The sequence below is a fragment of the Engystomops pustulosus genome, chromosome 4 (assembly GCF_040894005.1).
Source record: "Engystomops pustulosus chromosome 4, aEngPut4.maternal, whole genome shotgun sequence".
Lineage (NCBI taxonomy): Eukaryota > Metazoa > Chordata > Amphibia > Anura > Leptodactylidae > Engystomops > Engystomops pustulosus.
Genome location: NC_092414.1, coordinates 8098645 through 8114639, shown reverse-complemented (window position 1 = coordinate 8114639; position 15995 = coordinate 8098645). Strand labels below are relative to the sequence as shown.

The 15995-nt window shown below is 42.8% G+C and overlaps 1 protein-coding gene across 17 annotated transcripts in view; it reads left to right on the top strand.

The window, feature by feature from the left end:
• The window catches only part of PPFIBP1 (PPFIA binding protein 1), a 78724-nt gene extending 65984 nt beyond the window's left edge, over nucleotides 1–12740 (top strand). For 13 of the 17 annotated variants that reach the window (XM_072145022.1, XM_072145023.1, XM_072145021.1 and 10 more), the window contains 12 exons: nucleotides 106–138; nucleotides 2297–2435; nucleotides 2517–2648; nucleotides 3447–3597; nucleotides 3678–3789; nucleotides 4227–4315; nucleotides 4540–4662; nucleotides 4750–4875; nucleotides 5056–5244; nucleotides 5322–5501; nucleotides 11134–11199; nucleotides 11375–12740. In XM_072145022.1, coding sequence (XP_072001123.1) covers nucleotides 106–138; nucleotides 2297–2435; nucleotides 2517–2648; nucleotides 3447–3597; nucleotides 3678–3789; nucleotides 4227–4315; nucleotides 4540–4662; nucleotides 4750–4875; nucleotides 5056–5244; nucleotides 5322–5501; nucleotides 11134–11199; nucleotides 11375–11461 — 1427 coding nt within the window. In that variant the 3' untranslated portion in view covers nucleotides 11462–12740. The remainder of the gene's footprint in view (nucleotides 1–105; nucleotides 139–2296; nucleotides 2436–2516; nucleotides 2649–3446; nucleotides 3598–3677; nucleotides 3790–4226; nucleotides 4316–4539; nucleotides 4663–4749; nucleotides 4876–5055; nucleotides 5245–5321; nucleotides 5502–11133; nucleotides 11200–11374) is intronic. The other 4 variants (XM_072145034.1, XM_072145032.1, XM_072145033.1 and 1 more) reach the window with 1 other exon arrangement.
• The last annotated feature ends 3255 nt before the right edge of the window (nucleotides 12741–15995 follow it).

The following is a 15995-nucleotide window of genomic DNA, read 5'->3' as shown; positions in this document are numbered from 1 at the left end:
GTCTCTTGCTCCCCCTGCTGTTCTCTTCCAGTATATCTAACGTCTCTCTGCACCTTCTTCTCTATTCCTGGGATACGTTTGCAAAAATTTTTTGGGATCCTGAAGATCGCAGTCGAAGTGCGAGCGCCCCCACATTAGGTATAGTAAAACTGCATGTCCGAAACAAACCCCCTCTACCTACCCCTCGGCACTAGCGTGCTGTGCTCCCATCATCCGCTAACCATCACCCCCTGCCGCCTCGCTAAACAATATAGGACAAACCCATACACTGCACCCTGGTGCCCCCTATTCAAATCCCCACCCCCCCATCTACTAATGTGTGACCTGTAGCCTCCACTAATATAGAGAACCCCTAATCCTATAGCTGCTCCGCTAATCTAGCGCCACCTTGTGTACAATTTGGGGGGGAAACACATTTTAAAAATCACCTATTTTATTAGCTCTTTTGCTTTCTGTTATCAGCCATTTCAGGAATGACTGGCATAGCTGATAGCTTTCAGCTTCATAGGACCATATTTCTAGTTTCTTAACTTGTATTTCACTCTTCTTGTCTTAAAATCCTGCTGTTCTACTCCAATCACATCCAAAGCTGCACTCGCCATCCTGACAAAACCAGCCGCTAACAGCTTTAGCTAAGATATAACGCGCTACGTCCTGCCGAACTTGTGGGAGATTTGGTAGTGTTGTGGTTTCGGGGTCTTTTTACTCCCTACGCTCCTTCTCCCACAATGCAGTGCAGCAGAGCATGCTTCGGCCTGATACTGCAGCAGCAAGCCTACTGTGACATAGATAAGGATAAGAAAGGAAAATATTTGTTAAAGTTGTCAGAGGACGCACTGTGAGTATTGAATTTAGGCCCCAGCCCCCGATTAGCACATTGGCGGGATAATATTAAGGCTATATCCGGTGGGTTCAGAAACCGTAAGGTGTAAAGTTACACTGTATCAAGTTCCAGATGTTAAAGTTGCCAGAGGATGCACTGTGGCTATTTAATTCAGATTACACAGTCGCTGACTGCCCTTTTTGGAAGGATAATATGCAGATTATCTAGTTTAGTGTCCGTAAATTGCTACAAAGTCACAGTATATCAAATTCTAGGTGTTAAAGTCGCCAGAAGACGCACTGTGAGTATGTAATTTAAGCCCTAGCTTCTACTTGGCACATTCGAAGATTAATAATCAGGTTATCTGGGGTGTTTAGAGTCTTTTAAATTGCTTTTAGGGTACAGTGTTTCCAAAGCCAGATGTTAAAGTTGCCAGAAGACGCACTGCAACTGTTCAATTCAGATCCCCTATTCCCTGCTTTTTTGGAAGGATAATATTCAGGTTATATCTGAGGAGTTGACTAATCAGTAGAGTTGCAATGTACCAATTGCCCATATGTTAAAGTTGCAAGAAGACGCACTGCAAGTATTCAATTTATACCACCTCCTCTGGCACGTTTTATATAGGTAAACTGCTGCGCAATTATAATGTATCCATTGCCAGGTATTAAAGTCGCCAGAGGACGCACTGTGAGTATTCAGTTTAGATCCCAGCCTCAGACTGTCCTTTTAGGAGGATAATATTCAGCATATATCTAGATAGATTACTAGTAAGGTGCTTCAAAGTTAAAATGTTTCACATTTTGGATGTTAAAGTCGCCAGAGGGCGCACCATGAGTATTCAATTCACACCCCACCCCCTGAGTGACACTTTTGGAGGATAATATTCATGTTATCTGGGTGGGTTTGGTGTCATTAAGCTGCTGCAAAATTACATTGATTTGAATGCTGGATGTTAAAGTTGTCAGTGGGCGCATTGTCTATATTAAACTTAGAAGAAACATTCAAGCCCTGGATGATAAAGTTGTCAGAGGTCACAGCTCATACCTCGTTTTTCGGTAAGGCTGAGCAATGATATTTTCAAATGGAGAATGATAAAGTTGTTGGAAGGTGCAATGTGATTATTCAGTTCAGTCTACAATCCCTGAAGGGTAATATTCGGGTCATGTTTGGAGCCTAGTGTCAGTACAGTGTTGCAGTGTTACAATTTCTTAACATGTAGGATAAGTTAAAGTTGTCAGACGGTTCAATGTGAATATTAATATTCAGACCCCAGCCCCTGACTGGCACATTGCGAAGGTAATATTCAGGTCATCTTGGGAGTTTAGTATCCGTAGGGTGATCCAGATGATTACAATCATTCAGGTACAGGATGTTAAAGTTGTCAGAGGCCGCACCATGATTCCCATTGGTCAGACCCCGGATTCCTGCAGCATTGTATGTATGTGACTAACGCACAGTAATGTATTACAGCTGAGACAGAAAAGGGCTCCGCCGACCACCTGGACCTGGCGGTCTCGCCCCGATCACCCGGTTCTGGAAGCGTTCACAGCTCGCCCTCTTCTCCCGACTCCAAGAAGAAGCCGCGTGGGATCAAGAAATTATTTGGGAGGTGAGATATGTTCAGGCCCCATCGGGGCCCCCCTGTTCTAGTAATATGGGGTCAGCGTGTGACTTCCTCTGCTTCTTCCAGACTGAAGAGGAGCCAGTCCACCACCCTGAACCAAGAGGACGACCTCCCCGAAGAAGAGTTCAAGAGGGGCGGAACCAGATCCACCGCCGGGCCCAGGCTGGGCTGGTCTAGGGATTTGGGTCAGGCTCACGGGTGCGTATCGCTGCTCCCATTCCTGGGAATGACCGCATCCTCAAAGAGGGTTGAGACATGGGGTTCAGTCATGGACGACCCCTTTAAGCCCCATTATTTTTGGCTACATTTAAGGTTCAAAAACTGTAAGCCCCGCCCCTTATGATTACTTAAAGGGTTAAAACATGCAAGAGCCAACATAAGTGACTTCTTATTGGAAAAAAAATGGCAACCGCTGCCTTTCCAAATTCTTATACGACTGGAAAACTCCTCCCCTTTTTAAAGTGACATTATGTGAGCTCCACCCATTCATTATCACTTCTTATAGGGCCAGAATGCAAACTCCGCCCCTTGTGCTTTCTTATAGGGCGATGGTATAGGTTGTTCTCCTCTTATGCCTTCTGATAGGTCAAAAACAAAAGCTCCACCCCATAAGGCCCTAAACTCCTAATGTCGTATCTGTGACTTCCTATAGGGCGCAAAGACTGTAAGCCCCGCCCCTTATAACTTTTCATAGGGCGTAAACTAAAGCTCCACCCCATAAGGCCCTAAATATATATATATGCCACTTCCTATGCGGCCAAAAACTGTAGGCTCCACCGCTTGTGACTTCTTATAGGGTCAAATTCAAGCTCCGCCTCACGACAATTTGTATGGGGTCTTTATGTATTCTTATTGGATTTTGAGGCAAACTCCGCCCCCTAATGACTTGTTATAAGACCAACCCCGCCCCTTCCTGTCTGAGTGAGCCAAGAAGTAGCCAATAGGAAGCAGCTGCTGTGTATAATGTTGGGTGTGTGTCCGTGTTCTTCCTGGCAGTGACCTGGACACGCCATTCGCCAAGTGGACGAAGGAGCAGGTGTGCGGGTGGCTGCGGGAGCAGGGGCTGGGCAGCTACGTCAACGGGTGCAAGCAATGGATCGTGTCCGGGCAGACGTTACTCCACGCCTCGCAGCAGGACCTGGAGAAGGTGAGCGGCGCCATTTATAATACCGCCACATGGTGTCTCGGGGTCCGCAGGAGCCTAAACATCACCTCCCCCCTATACAGGAGCTGGGCATCAAGCACCCGCTGCACCGCAAGAAGCTCCAGCTGGCGCTACAGTCACTGGGGTCCGAGGACGACAGCAACTACGGGAAGCTGGACTACAAGTGGGTGACAAGTAAGTGGTCTGCAGGCGTCACAGCAGCACAGAGCATGTCAGGGGAGGGGTCAGGGGTCACTGATGTAGCATTGTAAGACACACGCTCTGGCCACAGCAGCACAGAGGATTTCAGGGGAGGGGTCAGGTGTCACAGATGTAACGTCATTAGAGATGGAGCTGTACCCACAGCAGCACAGAGCATGTCAGGGGAGGGGTCAGGGGTCACCGACATAATGGCATTAGAGATGGAGCTGTGCCCACAGCAGCACAGAGCATGTCAGGGGAGGGGTCAGGGGTCACCGACGTAATTTTTATTAGAGATGGAGCTGTGCCCACAGCAGCACAGAGCATGTCAGGGGAGGGGTCAGGGGTCACCGACGTAATGTCATTAGAGATGGAGCTACGCCCACAGCAGCACAGAGGATTTCAGCAGGGGTCTCTTCCCTCTTGTGCAGGATGGTTGGACGACATCGGTCTCCCCCAGTACAAGACGCAGTTTGACGAAGCGAAGCTGGACGGCCGGATGCTGCATTATATGACGGTGGTAAGTCATGTGACCGCGCCGTAATACGACCCTCATCGTTCCGCACCTGCTGAGTGTGATAGTCACAATTACAGCGACCTCTGTTCTCTCTTTGACCTGGAATGTACCACATTCTCTGTCGGGGGCGGGGGTGGTCACCAGATAAATCATGTGACTTTCCGATTTCCGTTTTCAGTTATAATGTCCCCGCCCCTTATTCCCAGAATTCTGTGTTTCCTCCCCAGGACGACCTGCTCTCCCTGAAGGTGGTCAGCGTCCTGCACCATCTCAGCATCAAACGCGCCATCCAGGTCCTGAGGATCAACAGCTTCGAGCCCAATTGTCTGCGCCGGAGACCCTCCGAGGAGGTAACGCGGCCACCGACTCCGCCCCCCACACAAATGTATCCAGGATGTTGCTACATTGTATCAATAAGTATATACCTCTCTCTCTAGAGTAACGTCACCCCCTCGGAGGTGGCGCAGTGGACCAATCACCGGGTGATGGAGTGGCTGCGATCCGTGGACTTGGCAGAATACGCCCCGAACCTGAGGGGCAGCGGCGTCCACGGGGGACTGATGGTGAGACAATGATTCTGGAGTAATGATACTCCAGTCACATCCAAAGCTGCAGCCACATTTCTGCATCTTTCCCATTGCAGGGACTTCCGTCTCATCGCTGCCCCCTGCTGGCAGGTAGCAGAACGCATCATATTGCAAAAAAATGAAAAGATTTTAAAATGTTTTTTTTTTCTCTCTCAGGTCCTGGAGCCCCGATTTAACGTGGAGACGATGGCTCAGCTCCTGAACATCCCACCTAACAAGACCCTGCTGCGCCGCCACCTGGCCACTCACTTCAACCTGCTGGTGGGGCCGCAGGCGCAGCAACAGAAGCAGGAGGCGCTGTCCTCACCCGAATACATCCTGCTGACCGCTACCGCCAAGGTCAAGGTGAGGGGCGGCAATCACTGTAATGTACAGAACCCTATGGGACAGACATGGTAACATGTTCACCTTTATCTCCAAAGCCAAGAAAATTACCATTCACCAACTTCGGAACTTTACGTAAGAAGAAGCAAGAAGAGAGCGAAGAATATATCTGCCCCATGGAGCTCGGCCAATCATCTGCCAACAGCATCATCAAACCCTTCCGAGCCGGCCTGGACCTCAGGATGTTAGATGATGAGGATCTAGACAGACTAGAACAGGTACATATACTGCCCCCTATGTACAGGGATATAACTACTATAATACTGCCCCCTATGTACAAGAATATAACTACTATAATACTGCCCCCTATGTACAGGAATATAACTACTATAATACTGCCCCCTATGTACAAGAATATAACTACTATAATACTGCCCCCTATGTACAGGAATATAACTACTATAATACTGCCCCCTATGTACAAGAATATAACTACTATAATACTGCCCCCTATGTACAGGAATATAACTACTATAATACTGCCCCCTATGTACAGGAATATAACTACTATAATACTGCCCCCTATGTACAAGAATATAACTACTATAATACTGCCCCCTATGTACAAGAATATAACTACTATAATACTGCCCCCTATGTACAGGAATATAACTACTATAATACTGCTCCCTATGTACAGGAATATAACTACTATAATACTGCCCCCTATATACAAGAATATAACTACTATAATACTGCCCCCTATGTACAGGAATATAACTGCTATAATACTGCCCCCTATGTACAGGAATATAACTACTATAATACTGCCCCCTATGTACAGGGATATAACTACTATAATACTGCCCCCTATGTACAGGAATATAACTACTATAATACTGCCCCCCTATGTACAGGAATATAACTACTATAATACTGCCCCCTATGTACAGGAATATAACTACTATAATACTGCCCCCTATGTACAGGGATATAACTACTATAATACTGCCCCCTATGTACAGGAATATAACTACTATAATACTGCCCCCTATGTACAAGAATATAACTACTATAATACTGCCCCCTATGTACAGGAATATAACTACTATAATACTGCCCCCTATGTACAGGAATACAACTACTATAATACTGCCCCCTATGTACAGGAATATAACTACTATAATACTGCCCCCTATGTACAGGAATATAACTACTATAATACTGCCCCCTATGTACAAGAATATAACTACTATAATACTGCCCCCTATGTACAAGAATATAACTACTATAATACTGCCCCCCTATGAACAAGAATATAACTACTATAATACTGCTCCCTATGTACAAGAATATAACTACTATAATACTGCCCCCTATGTACAAGAATATAACTACTATAATACTGCCCCCTATGTACAAGAATATAACTACTATAATACTGCCCCCTATGTACAAGAATATAACTACTATAATACTGCCCCCTATGTACAAGAATATAACTACTATAATACTACCCCCTATGTACAAGAATATAACTACTATAATACTGCCCCCTATGTACAGGAATATAACTACTATAATACTGCCCCTATGTACAAGAATATAACTACTATAATACTGCCCCCCATGTACAGGAATATAACTACTATAATACTGCCCCCTATGTACAGGAATATAACTACTATAATACTGCCCCCTATGTACAAGAATATAAACTACTATAATACTGCCCCCTATGTACAAGAATATAACTACTATAATACTGCCCCCTATGTACAGGAATATAACTACTATAATACTGCCCCCTATGTACAGGAATATATTTACTATAATACTGCCCTCTATGTACAGGAATATAACTACTATAATACTGCCCCCTATGTACAAGAATATAACTACTATAATACTGCCCCCTATGTACAGGAATATAACTACTATAATACTGCCCCCTATGTACAGGAATATAACTACTATAATACTGCCCCCTATGTACAGGAATATAACTACTATAATACTGCCCCCTATGTACAGGAATATAACTACTATAATACTGCCCCCTATGTACAGGAATATAACTACTATAATACTGCCCCCTATGTACAAGAATATAACTACTATAATACTGCCCCCTATGTACAAGAATATAACTACTATAATACTGCCCCCTATGTACAGGAATATAACTACTATAATACTACCCCCTATGTACAGGAATATAACTACTATAATACTGCTCCCTATGTACAGGAATATAACTACTATAATACTGCCCCCTATGTACAGGAATATAACTACTATAATACCGCCCCCTATGTACAAGAATATAACTACTATAATACTGCCCCCTATGTACAAGAATATAACTACTATAATACTGCCCCCTATGTACAGGAATATAACTACTATAATACTGCCCCCTATGTACAGGAATATAACTACTATAATACTGCCCCCTATGTACAGGAATACAACTACTATAATACTGCCCCCTATGTACAGGAATATAACTACTATAATACTGCCCCTATGTACAAGAATATAACTACTATAATACTGCCCCCTATGTACAAGAATATAACTACTATAATACTGCCCCCCTATGAACAAGAATATAACTACTATAATACTGCTCCCTATGTACAAGAATATAACTACTATAATACTGCCCCCTATGTACAAGAATATAACTACTATAATACTGCCCCCTATGTACAAGAATATAACTACTATAATACTGCCCCCTATGTACAAGAATATAACTACTATAATACTGCCCCCTATGTACAAGAATATAACTACTATAATACTACCCCCTATGTACAAGAATATAACTACTATAATACTGCCCCCTATGTACAGGAATATAACTACTATAATACTGCCCCTATGTACAAGAATATAACTACTATAATACTGCCCCCCATGTACAGGAATATAACTACTATAATACTGCCCCCTATGTACAGGAATATAACTACTATAATACTGCCCCCTATGTACAAGAATATAAACTACTATAATACTGCCCCCTATGTACAAGAATATAACTACTATAATACTGCCCCCTATGTACAGGAATATAACTACTATAATACTGCCCCCTATGTACAGGAATATATTTACTATAATACTGCCCTCTATGTACAGGAATATAACTACTATAATACTGCCCCCTATGTACAAGAATATAACTACTATAATACTGCCCCCTATGTACAGGAATATAACTACTATAATACTGCCCCCTATGTACAGGAATATAACTACTATAATACTGCCCCCTATGTACAGGAATATAACTACTATAATACTGCCCCCTATGTACAGGAATATAACTACTATAATACTGCCCCCTATGTACAGGAATATAACTACTATAATACTGCCCCCTATGTACAAGAATATAACTACTATAATACTGCCCCCTATGTACAAGAATATAACTACTATAATACTGCCCCCTATGTACAGGAATATAACTACTATAATACTACCCCCTATGTACAGGAATATAACTACTATAATACTGCTCCCTATGTACAGGAATATAACTACTATAATACTGCCCCTATGTACAGGAATATAACTACTATAATACTGCCCCCTATGTACAGGAATATAACTACTATAATACTGCCCCCTATGTACAGGAATATAACTACTATAATACTGCCCCTATGTACAAGAATATAACTACTATAATACTGCCCCCTATGTACAGGAATATAACTACTATAATACTGCCTCCTATGTACAAGAATATAACTACTATAATACTGCCCCCTATGTACAGGAATATAACTACTATAATACTGCCCCCTATGTACAAGAATATAACTACTATAATACTGCCCCCTATGTACAGGAATATAACTACTATAATACTGCCCCCTATGTACAGGAATATAACTACTATAATACTGCCCCCTATGTACAAGAATATAACTACTATAATACTGCCCCCCTATGTACAGGAATATAACTACTATAATACTGCCCCCTATGTACAGGAATATAACTACTATAATACTGCCCCCTATGTACAAGAATATAACTACTATAATACTGCCCCCTATGTACAGGAATATAACTACTATAATACTGCCCCTATGTACAGGAATATAACTACTATAATACTGCCCCCTATGTACAGGAATATAACTACTATAATACTGCCTCCTATGTACAAGAATATAACTACTATAATACTGCCCCCTATGTACAGGAATATAACTACTATAATACTGCCCCCTATGTACAGGAATATAACTACTATAATACTGCCCCCTATGTACAAGAATATAACTACTATAATACTGCCCCCTATGTACAGGAATATAACTACTATAACACTGCCCCCTATGTACAGGAATATAACTACTATAATACTGCCCCCTATGTACCGGAATATAACTACTATAATACTGCCCCCTATGTACAAGAATATAACTACTATAATACTGCCCCCTATGTACAGGAATATAACTACTATAATACTGCCCCCTATGTACAGGAATATAACTACTATAATACTGCCCCCTATGTACCGGAATATAACTACTATAATACTGCCCCCTATGTACAAGAATATAACTACTATAATACTGCCCCCTATGTACAGGAATATAACTACTATAATACTGCCCCCTATGTACAGGAATATAACTACTATAATACTGCCCCCTATGTACAGGAATATAACTACTATAATACTGCCCCCTATGTACAGGGATATAACTACTATAATACTGCCCCCTATGTACAGGAATATAACTACTATAATACTGCCCCCTATGTACAGGAATATAACTACTATAATACTGTCCCCTATATACAGGAATATAACTACTATAATACTGCCCCCTATGTACAAGAATATAACTACTATAATACTGCCCCCTATGTACAGGAATATAACTACTATAATACTGCTCCCTATGTACAAGAATATAACTACTATAATACTGCCCCCTATGTACAGGAATATAACTACTATAATACTGCCCCCTATGTACAGGAATATAACTACTATAATACTGCCCCTATGTACAGGAATATAACTACTATAATACTGCCCCCTATGTACAGGAATATAACTACTATAATACTGCCCCCTATGTACAGGAATATAACTACTATAATACTGCCCCCTATGTACAGGAATATAACTACTATAATACTGCCCCCTATGTACTAGAATATAACTACTATAATACTGCCCCCTATGTACAAGAATATAACTACTATAATACTGCCCCCTATGTACAGGAATATAACTACTATAATACTGCCCCCTATGTACTAGAATATAACTACTATAATACTGCCCCCTATGTACAAGAATATAACTACTATAATACTGCCCCCTATGTACAAGAATATAACTACTATAATACTGCCCCCTATGTACAGGAATATAACTACTATAATACTGCCCCTATGTACAGGAATATAACTACTATAATACTGCCCCCTATGTACAGGAATATAACTACTATAATACTGCCCCCTATGTACAGGAATATAACTACTATAATACTGCCCCCTATGTACAGGAATATAACTACTATAATACTGCCCCCTATGTACTAGAATATAACTACTATAATACTGCCCCCTATGTACAAGAATATAACTACTATAATACTGCCCCCTATGTACAGGAATATAACTACTATAATACTGCCCCCTATGTACTAGAATATAACTACTATAATACTGCCCCCTATGTACAAGAATATAACTACTATAATACTGCCCCCTATGTACAAGAATATAACTACTATAATACTGCCCCCTATGTACAGGAATATAACTACTATAATACTGCCCCCTATGTACAGGAATATAACTACTATAATACTGCCCCCTGTGTACATGGATGTAACTCTTTCTACCCCCCATTAGATGGAGGACTCTGAGGGGACGGTGCGGCAGATTGGGGCATTTTCTGAAGGCATCAACAACCTTACAGTAAGTGAATGTAATATGATGAGCAGCAGCGCCTCCCCTCTGTGCAGGGTGTATCTGGTATTGCAGGCTGTTTGCAGTGACTGGATCTGTGCTGTAGTACCAGTGTCATCCTGTGGATCCGTGTGGCGCTGTTCTTCCTCCCTCCTCACGCTCTTCCCTCTCCCCCCTCCCGCAGCACATGCTGAAAGAAGACGACATGTTCAAGGACTACACGGCCCGATCCCCGAGCGCCAGCATCACAGACGACGACTCCAACGTGTGACGCTCCGGACGTCCTTCGTATTTTATTGTGTTTTAAAGGAAAAGTTTATTCTATAAATTTAAACAAAATTTTTTTTGTTTTTTTTTTATTTTTTTTGTTTTTTTTTGGCATCACTGTTTTTACGCTCAGTGTTTGGGGGGGGGGGGGGTGTATTTCAAGTGTCAATGAACACGACCCTCAGTGTTTTTACAGCTGAAGTTTCGGAACAGTGTATCCGACTCCTCCCACTTAGGAGGTCCGATATGGCCGTCGCAGATCCTCAAGACGGAGCGTTCGTATTTTTAAGCGAAAAATGTTCAGTATTTTTGTTTTTATAACTTTTTGCAAAAATTTCGCCAAATTTTTTCGAAGTTATGTGTATTGGGGCTCCGCCTTCTTCCTCCTTGACCAATCAGCTGCATTTCCTTTATTCAGATCACGGCTGTTGGGTTGTCCAATGGCGACACCTACTGGTGGTTCAGATTATTTGGGACGTTCCTACAGCCATAATTAAAGGGAATAGTGCAAAAAATTTTTAGTTGCATTAGTTGCAGTACCAGACTTGGCCACTTGGAGGACCATAGAGTTATCTCTTCTCCTCTCTCCTCTTTACTTGCTTCCTTTGCCATCAAGTGGCCGTGTCCGGTACTGCAGCTACTTCCCATCATAAATACTGCAATATAATACCGCTCGCAGCCACGTGACTAAAGGTGGCGCCATTTTCTTCACTAATATTTTGGGTTTGTTTTCTTCTACCCCTCACAGTTTAGAACTTGTTTTTGATATTCATAATATCACGCTGTTACTTTTTATACTGAGTTTTCTATTTAAAAAAAACACTGAAAAAGAAAAAAATTTTTATAGCTCTAGTTTTCTACGCAGATAGTTCTGGGTCAGGTACCAGCTGGGTTCTGGAGAGGGGGGCGAGACATATCCGTATCTGGGAAAGCTGGGTGTATCCAATATGGGCCCGAGAGTAATTTTTTTTTTATTTGCCAGCAGGGGGCGACTTGGTTACAGAAGAGGTTTCTTTATTTAAAGGGGAAGTGCTCCTATATTTGGGGGGAAGGGGGGGTTGTATTGTCTGCTGATATTTATGCTCCTCGTTTGTATGTTATTTATGAGATGTGATGCAGATGTTTGGGGGGGGGAGGGGTTAGGTGCAGCGGGGGTGTGGCCCTGACTTGTGGAGGCGGAGCTTCCCCTAGCGGTTGGTATAACACTATATATATAGTGACTGTCTATACACCGTGTGTCCGTCTATAAATGTCTTCTAATAAAGCTTATTGTTTAACTAGAAGGCGTCTCTGCTGCGTTACTGTGTGTCGGTGCAGGATACTCATTACTAGATACATCTCTTAAAGGGGCGGCACACTTTTTTTTTTTTTTGTTCGTATATTTTGTGATAGGGCGACTCTGAATGTCTCCAGCTTCCTGAAATACTCTGTGCTGCTGGAGACCTGGCTTCCACTCATACAAAAAACATTTGTCTCCTGAAATACTCTGTGCTGCTGGAGACCTGGCTTCCACTCATACAAAAAACATTTGTCTCCTGAAATACTCTGTGCTGCTCATTCAACTCCATTTAGCCTTTGACCTCCCGCATGATAAGCGCTGTCCTGCTGAAATACTCTGTGCTGCTATTACCACTATGTGACATTCAGCAGCACAGCTCTGCTGAAATACTCTGTGCTGCTATTACCACTATGTGACATTCAGCAGCACAGCTCTGCTGAAATACTCTGTGCTGCTATTTCCACTATGTGACATTCAGCAGCACAGCTCTGCTGAAATACTCTGTGCTGCTATTACCACTATGTGACATTCAGCAGCACAGCTCTGCTGAAATACTCTGTGCTGCTATTACCACTATGTGACATTCAGCAGCACAGCTCTGCTGAAATACTCTGTGCTGCTATTACCACTATGTGACATTCAGCAGCACAGCTCTGCTGAAATACTCTGTGCTGCTATTACCACTATGTGACATTCAGCAGCACAGCTCTGCTGAAATACTCTGTGCTGCTATTTCCACTATGTGACATTCAGCAGCACAGCTCTGCTGAAATACTCTGTGCTGCTATTTCCACTATGTGACATTCAGCAGCACAGCTCTGCTGAAATACTCTGTGCTGCTATTACCACTATGTGACATTCAGCAGCACAGCTCTGCTGAAATACTCTGTGCTGCTATTACCACTATGTGACATTCAGCAGCACAGCTCTGCTGAAATACTCTGTGCTGCTATTTCCACTATGTGACATTCAGCAGCACAGCTCTGCTGAAATACTCTGTGCTGCTATTTCCACTATGTGACATTCAGCAGCACAGCTCTGCTGAAATACTCTGTGCTGCTATTTCCACTATGTGACATTCAGCAGCACAGCTCTGCTGAAATACTCTGTGCTGCTATTACCACTATGTGACATTCAGCAGCACAGCTCTGCTGAAATACTCTGTGCTGCTATTTCCACTATGTGACATTCAGCAGCACAGCTCTGCTGAAATACTCTGTGCTGCTATTTCCACTATGTGACATTCAGCAGCACAGCTCTGCTGAAATACTCTGTGCTGCTATTTCCACTATGTGACATTCAGCAGCACAGCTCTGCTGAAATACTCTGTGCTGCTATTTCCACTATGTGACATTCAGCAGCACAGCTCTGCTGAAATACTCTGTGCTGCTATTTCCACTATGTGACATTCAGCAGCACAGCTCTGCTGAAATACTCTGTGCTGCTATTTCCACTATGTGACATTCAGCAGCACAGCTCTGCTGAAATACTCTGTGCTGCTATTACCACTATGTGACATTCAGCAGCACAGCTCTGCTGAAATACTCTGTGCTGCTATTTCCACTATGTGACATTCAGCAGCACAGCTCTGCTGAAATACTCTGTGCTGCTATTTCCACTATGTGACATTCAGCAGCACAGCTCTGCTGAAATACTCTGTGCTGCTATTACCACTATGTGACATTCAGCAGCACAGCTCTGCTGAAATACTCTGTGCTGCTATTACCACTATGTGACATTCAGCAGCACAGCTCTGCTGAAATACTCTGTGCTGCTATTTCCACTATGTGACATTCAGCAGCACAGCTCTGCTGAAATACTCTGTGCTGCTATTTCCACTATGTGACATTCAGCAGCACAGCTCTGCTGAAATACTCTGTGCTGCTATTTCCACTATGTGACATTCAGCAGCACAGCTCTGCTGAAATACTCTGTGCTGCTATTACCACTATGTGACATTCAGCAGCACAGCTCTGCTGAAATACTCTGTGCTGCTATTACCACTATGTGACATTCAGCAGCACAGCTCTGCTGAAATACTCTGTGCTGCTATTTCCACTATGTGACATTCAGCAGCACAGCTCTGCTGAAATACTCTGTGCTGCTATTACCACTATGTGACATTCAGCAGCACAGCTCTGCTGAAATACTCTGTGCTGCTATTTCCACTATGTGACATTCAGCAGCACAGCTCTGCTGAAATACTCTGTGCTGCTATTTCCACTATGTGACATTCAGCAGCACAACTCTGCTGAAATACTCTGTGCTGCTATTTCCACTATGTGACATTCAGCAGCACAGCTCTGCTGAAATACTCTGTGCTGCTATTACCACTATGTGACATTCAGCAGCACAGCTCTGCTGAAATACTCTGTGCTGCTATTACCACTATATGACGTTCAGCAGCACAGCTCTGCTGAAATACTCTGTGCTGCTATTTCCACTATGTGACGTTCAGCAGCACAGCTCTGCTGAAATACTCTGTGCTGCTATTTCCACTATGTGACATTCAGCAGCACAACTCTGCTGAAATACTCTGTGCTGCTATTACCACTATGTGACATTCAGCAGCACAGCTCTGCTGAAATACTCTGTGCTGCTATTTCCACTATGTGACATTCAGCAGCACAGCTCTGCTGAAATACTCTGTGCTGCTATTACCACTATGTGACATTCAGCAGCACAGCTCTGCTGAAATACTCTGTGCTGCTATTTCCACTATGTGACATTCAGCAGCACAGCTCTGCTGAAATACTCTGTGCTGCTATTTCCACTATGTGACATTCAGCAGCACAGCTCTGCTGAAATACTCTGTGCTGCTATTACCACTATGTGACATTCAGCAGCACAGCTCTGCTGAAATACTCTGTGCTGCTATTTCCACTATGTGACATTCAGCAGCACAGCTCTGCTGAAATACTCTGTGCTGCTATTTCCACTATGTGACATTCAGCAGCACAGCTCTGCTGAAATACTCTGTGCTGCTATTTCCACTATGTGACATTCAGCAGCACAGCTCTGCTGAAATACTCTGTGCTGCTATTTCCACTATGTGACATTCAGCAGCACAGCTCTGCTGAAATACTCTGTGCTGCTATTACCACTATGTGACATTCAGCAGCACAGCTCTGCTGAAATACTCTGTGCTGCTATTTCCACTATGTGACATTCAGCAGCACAGCTCTGCTGAAATACTCTGTGCTGCTATTTCCACTATGTGACATTCAGCAGCACAGCTCTGCTGAAATACTCTGTGCTG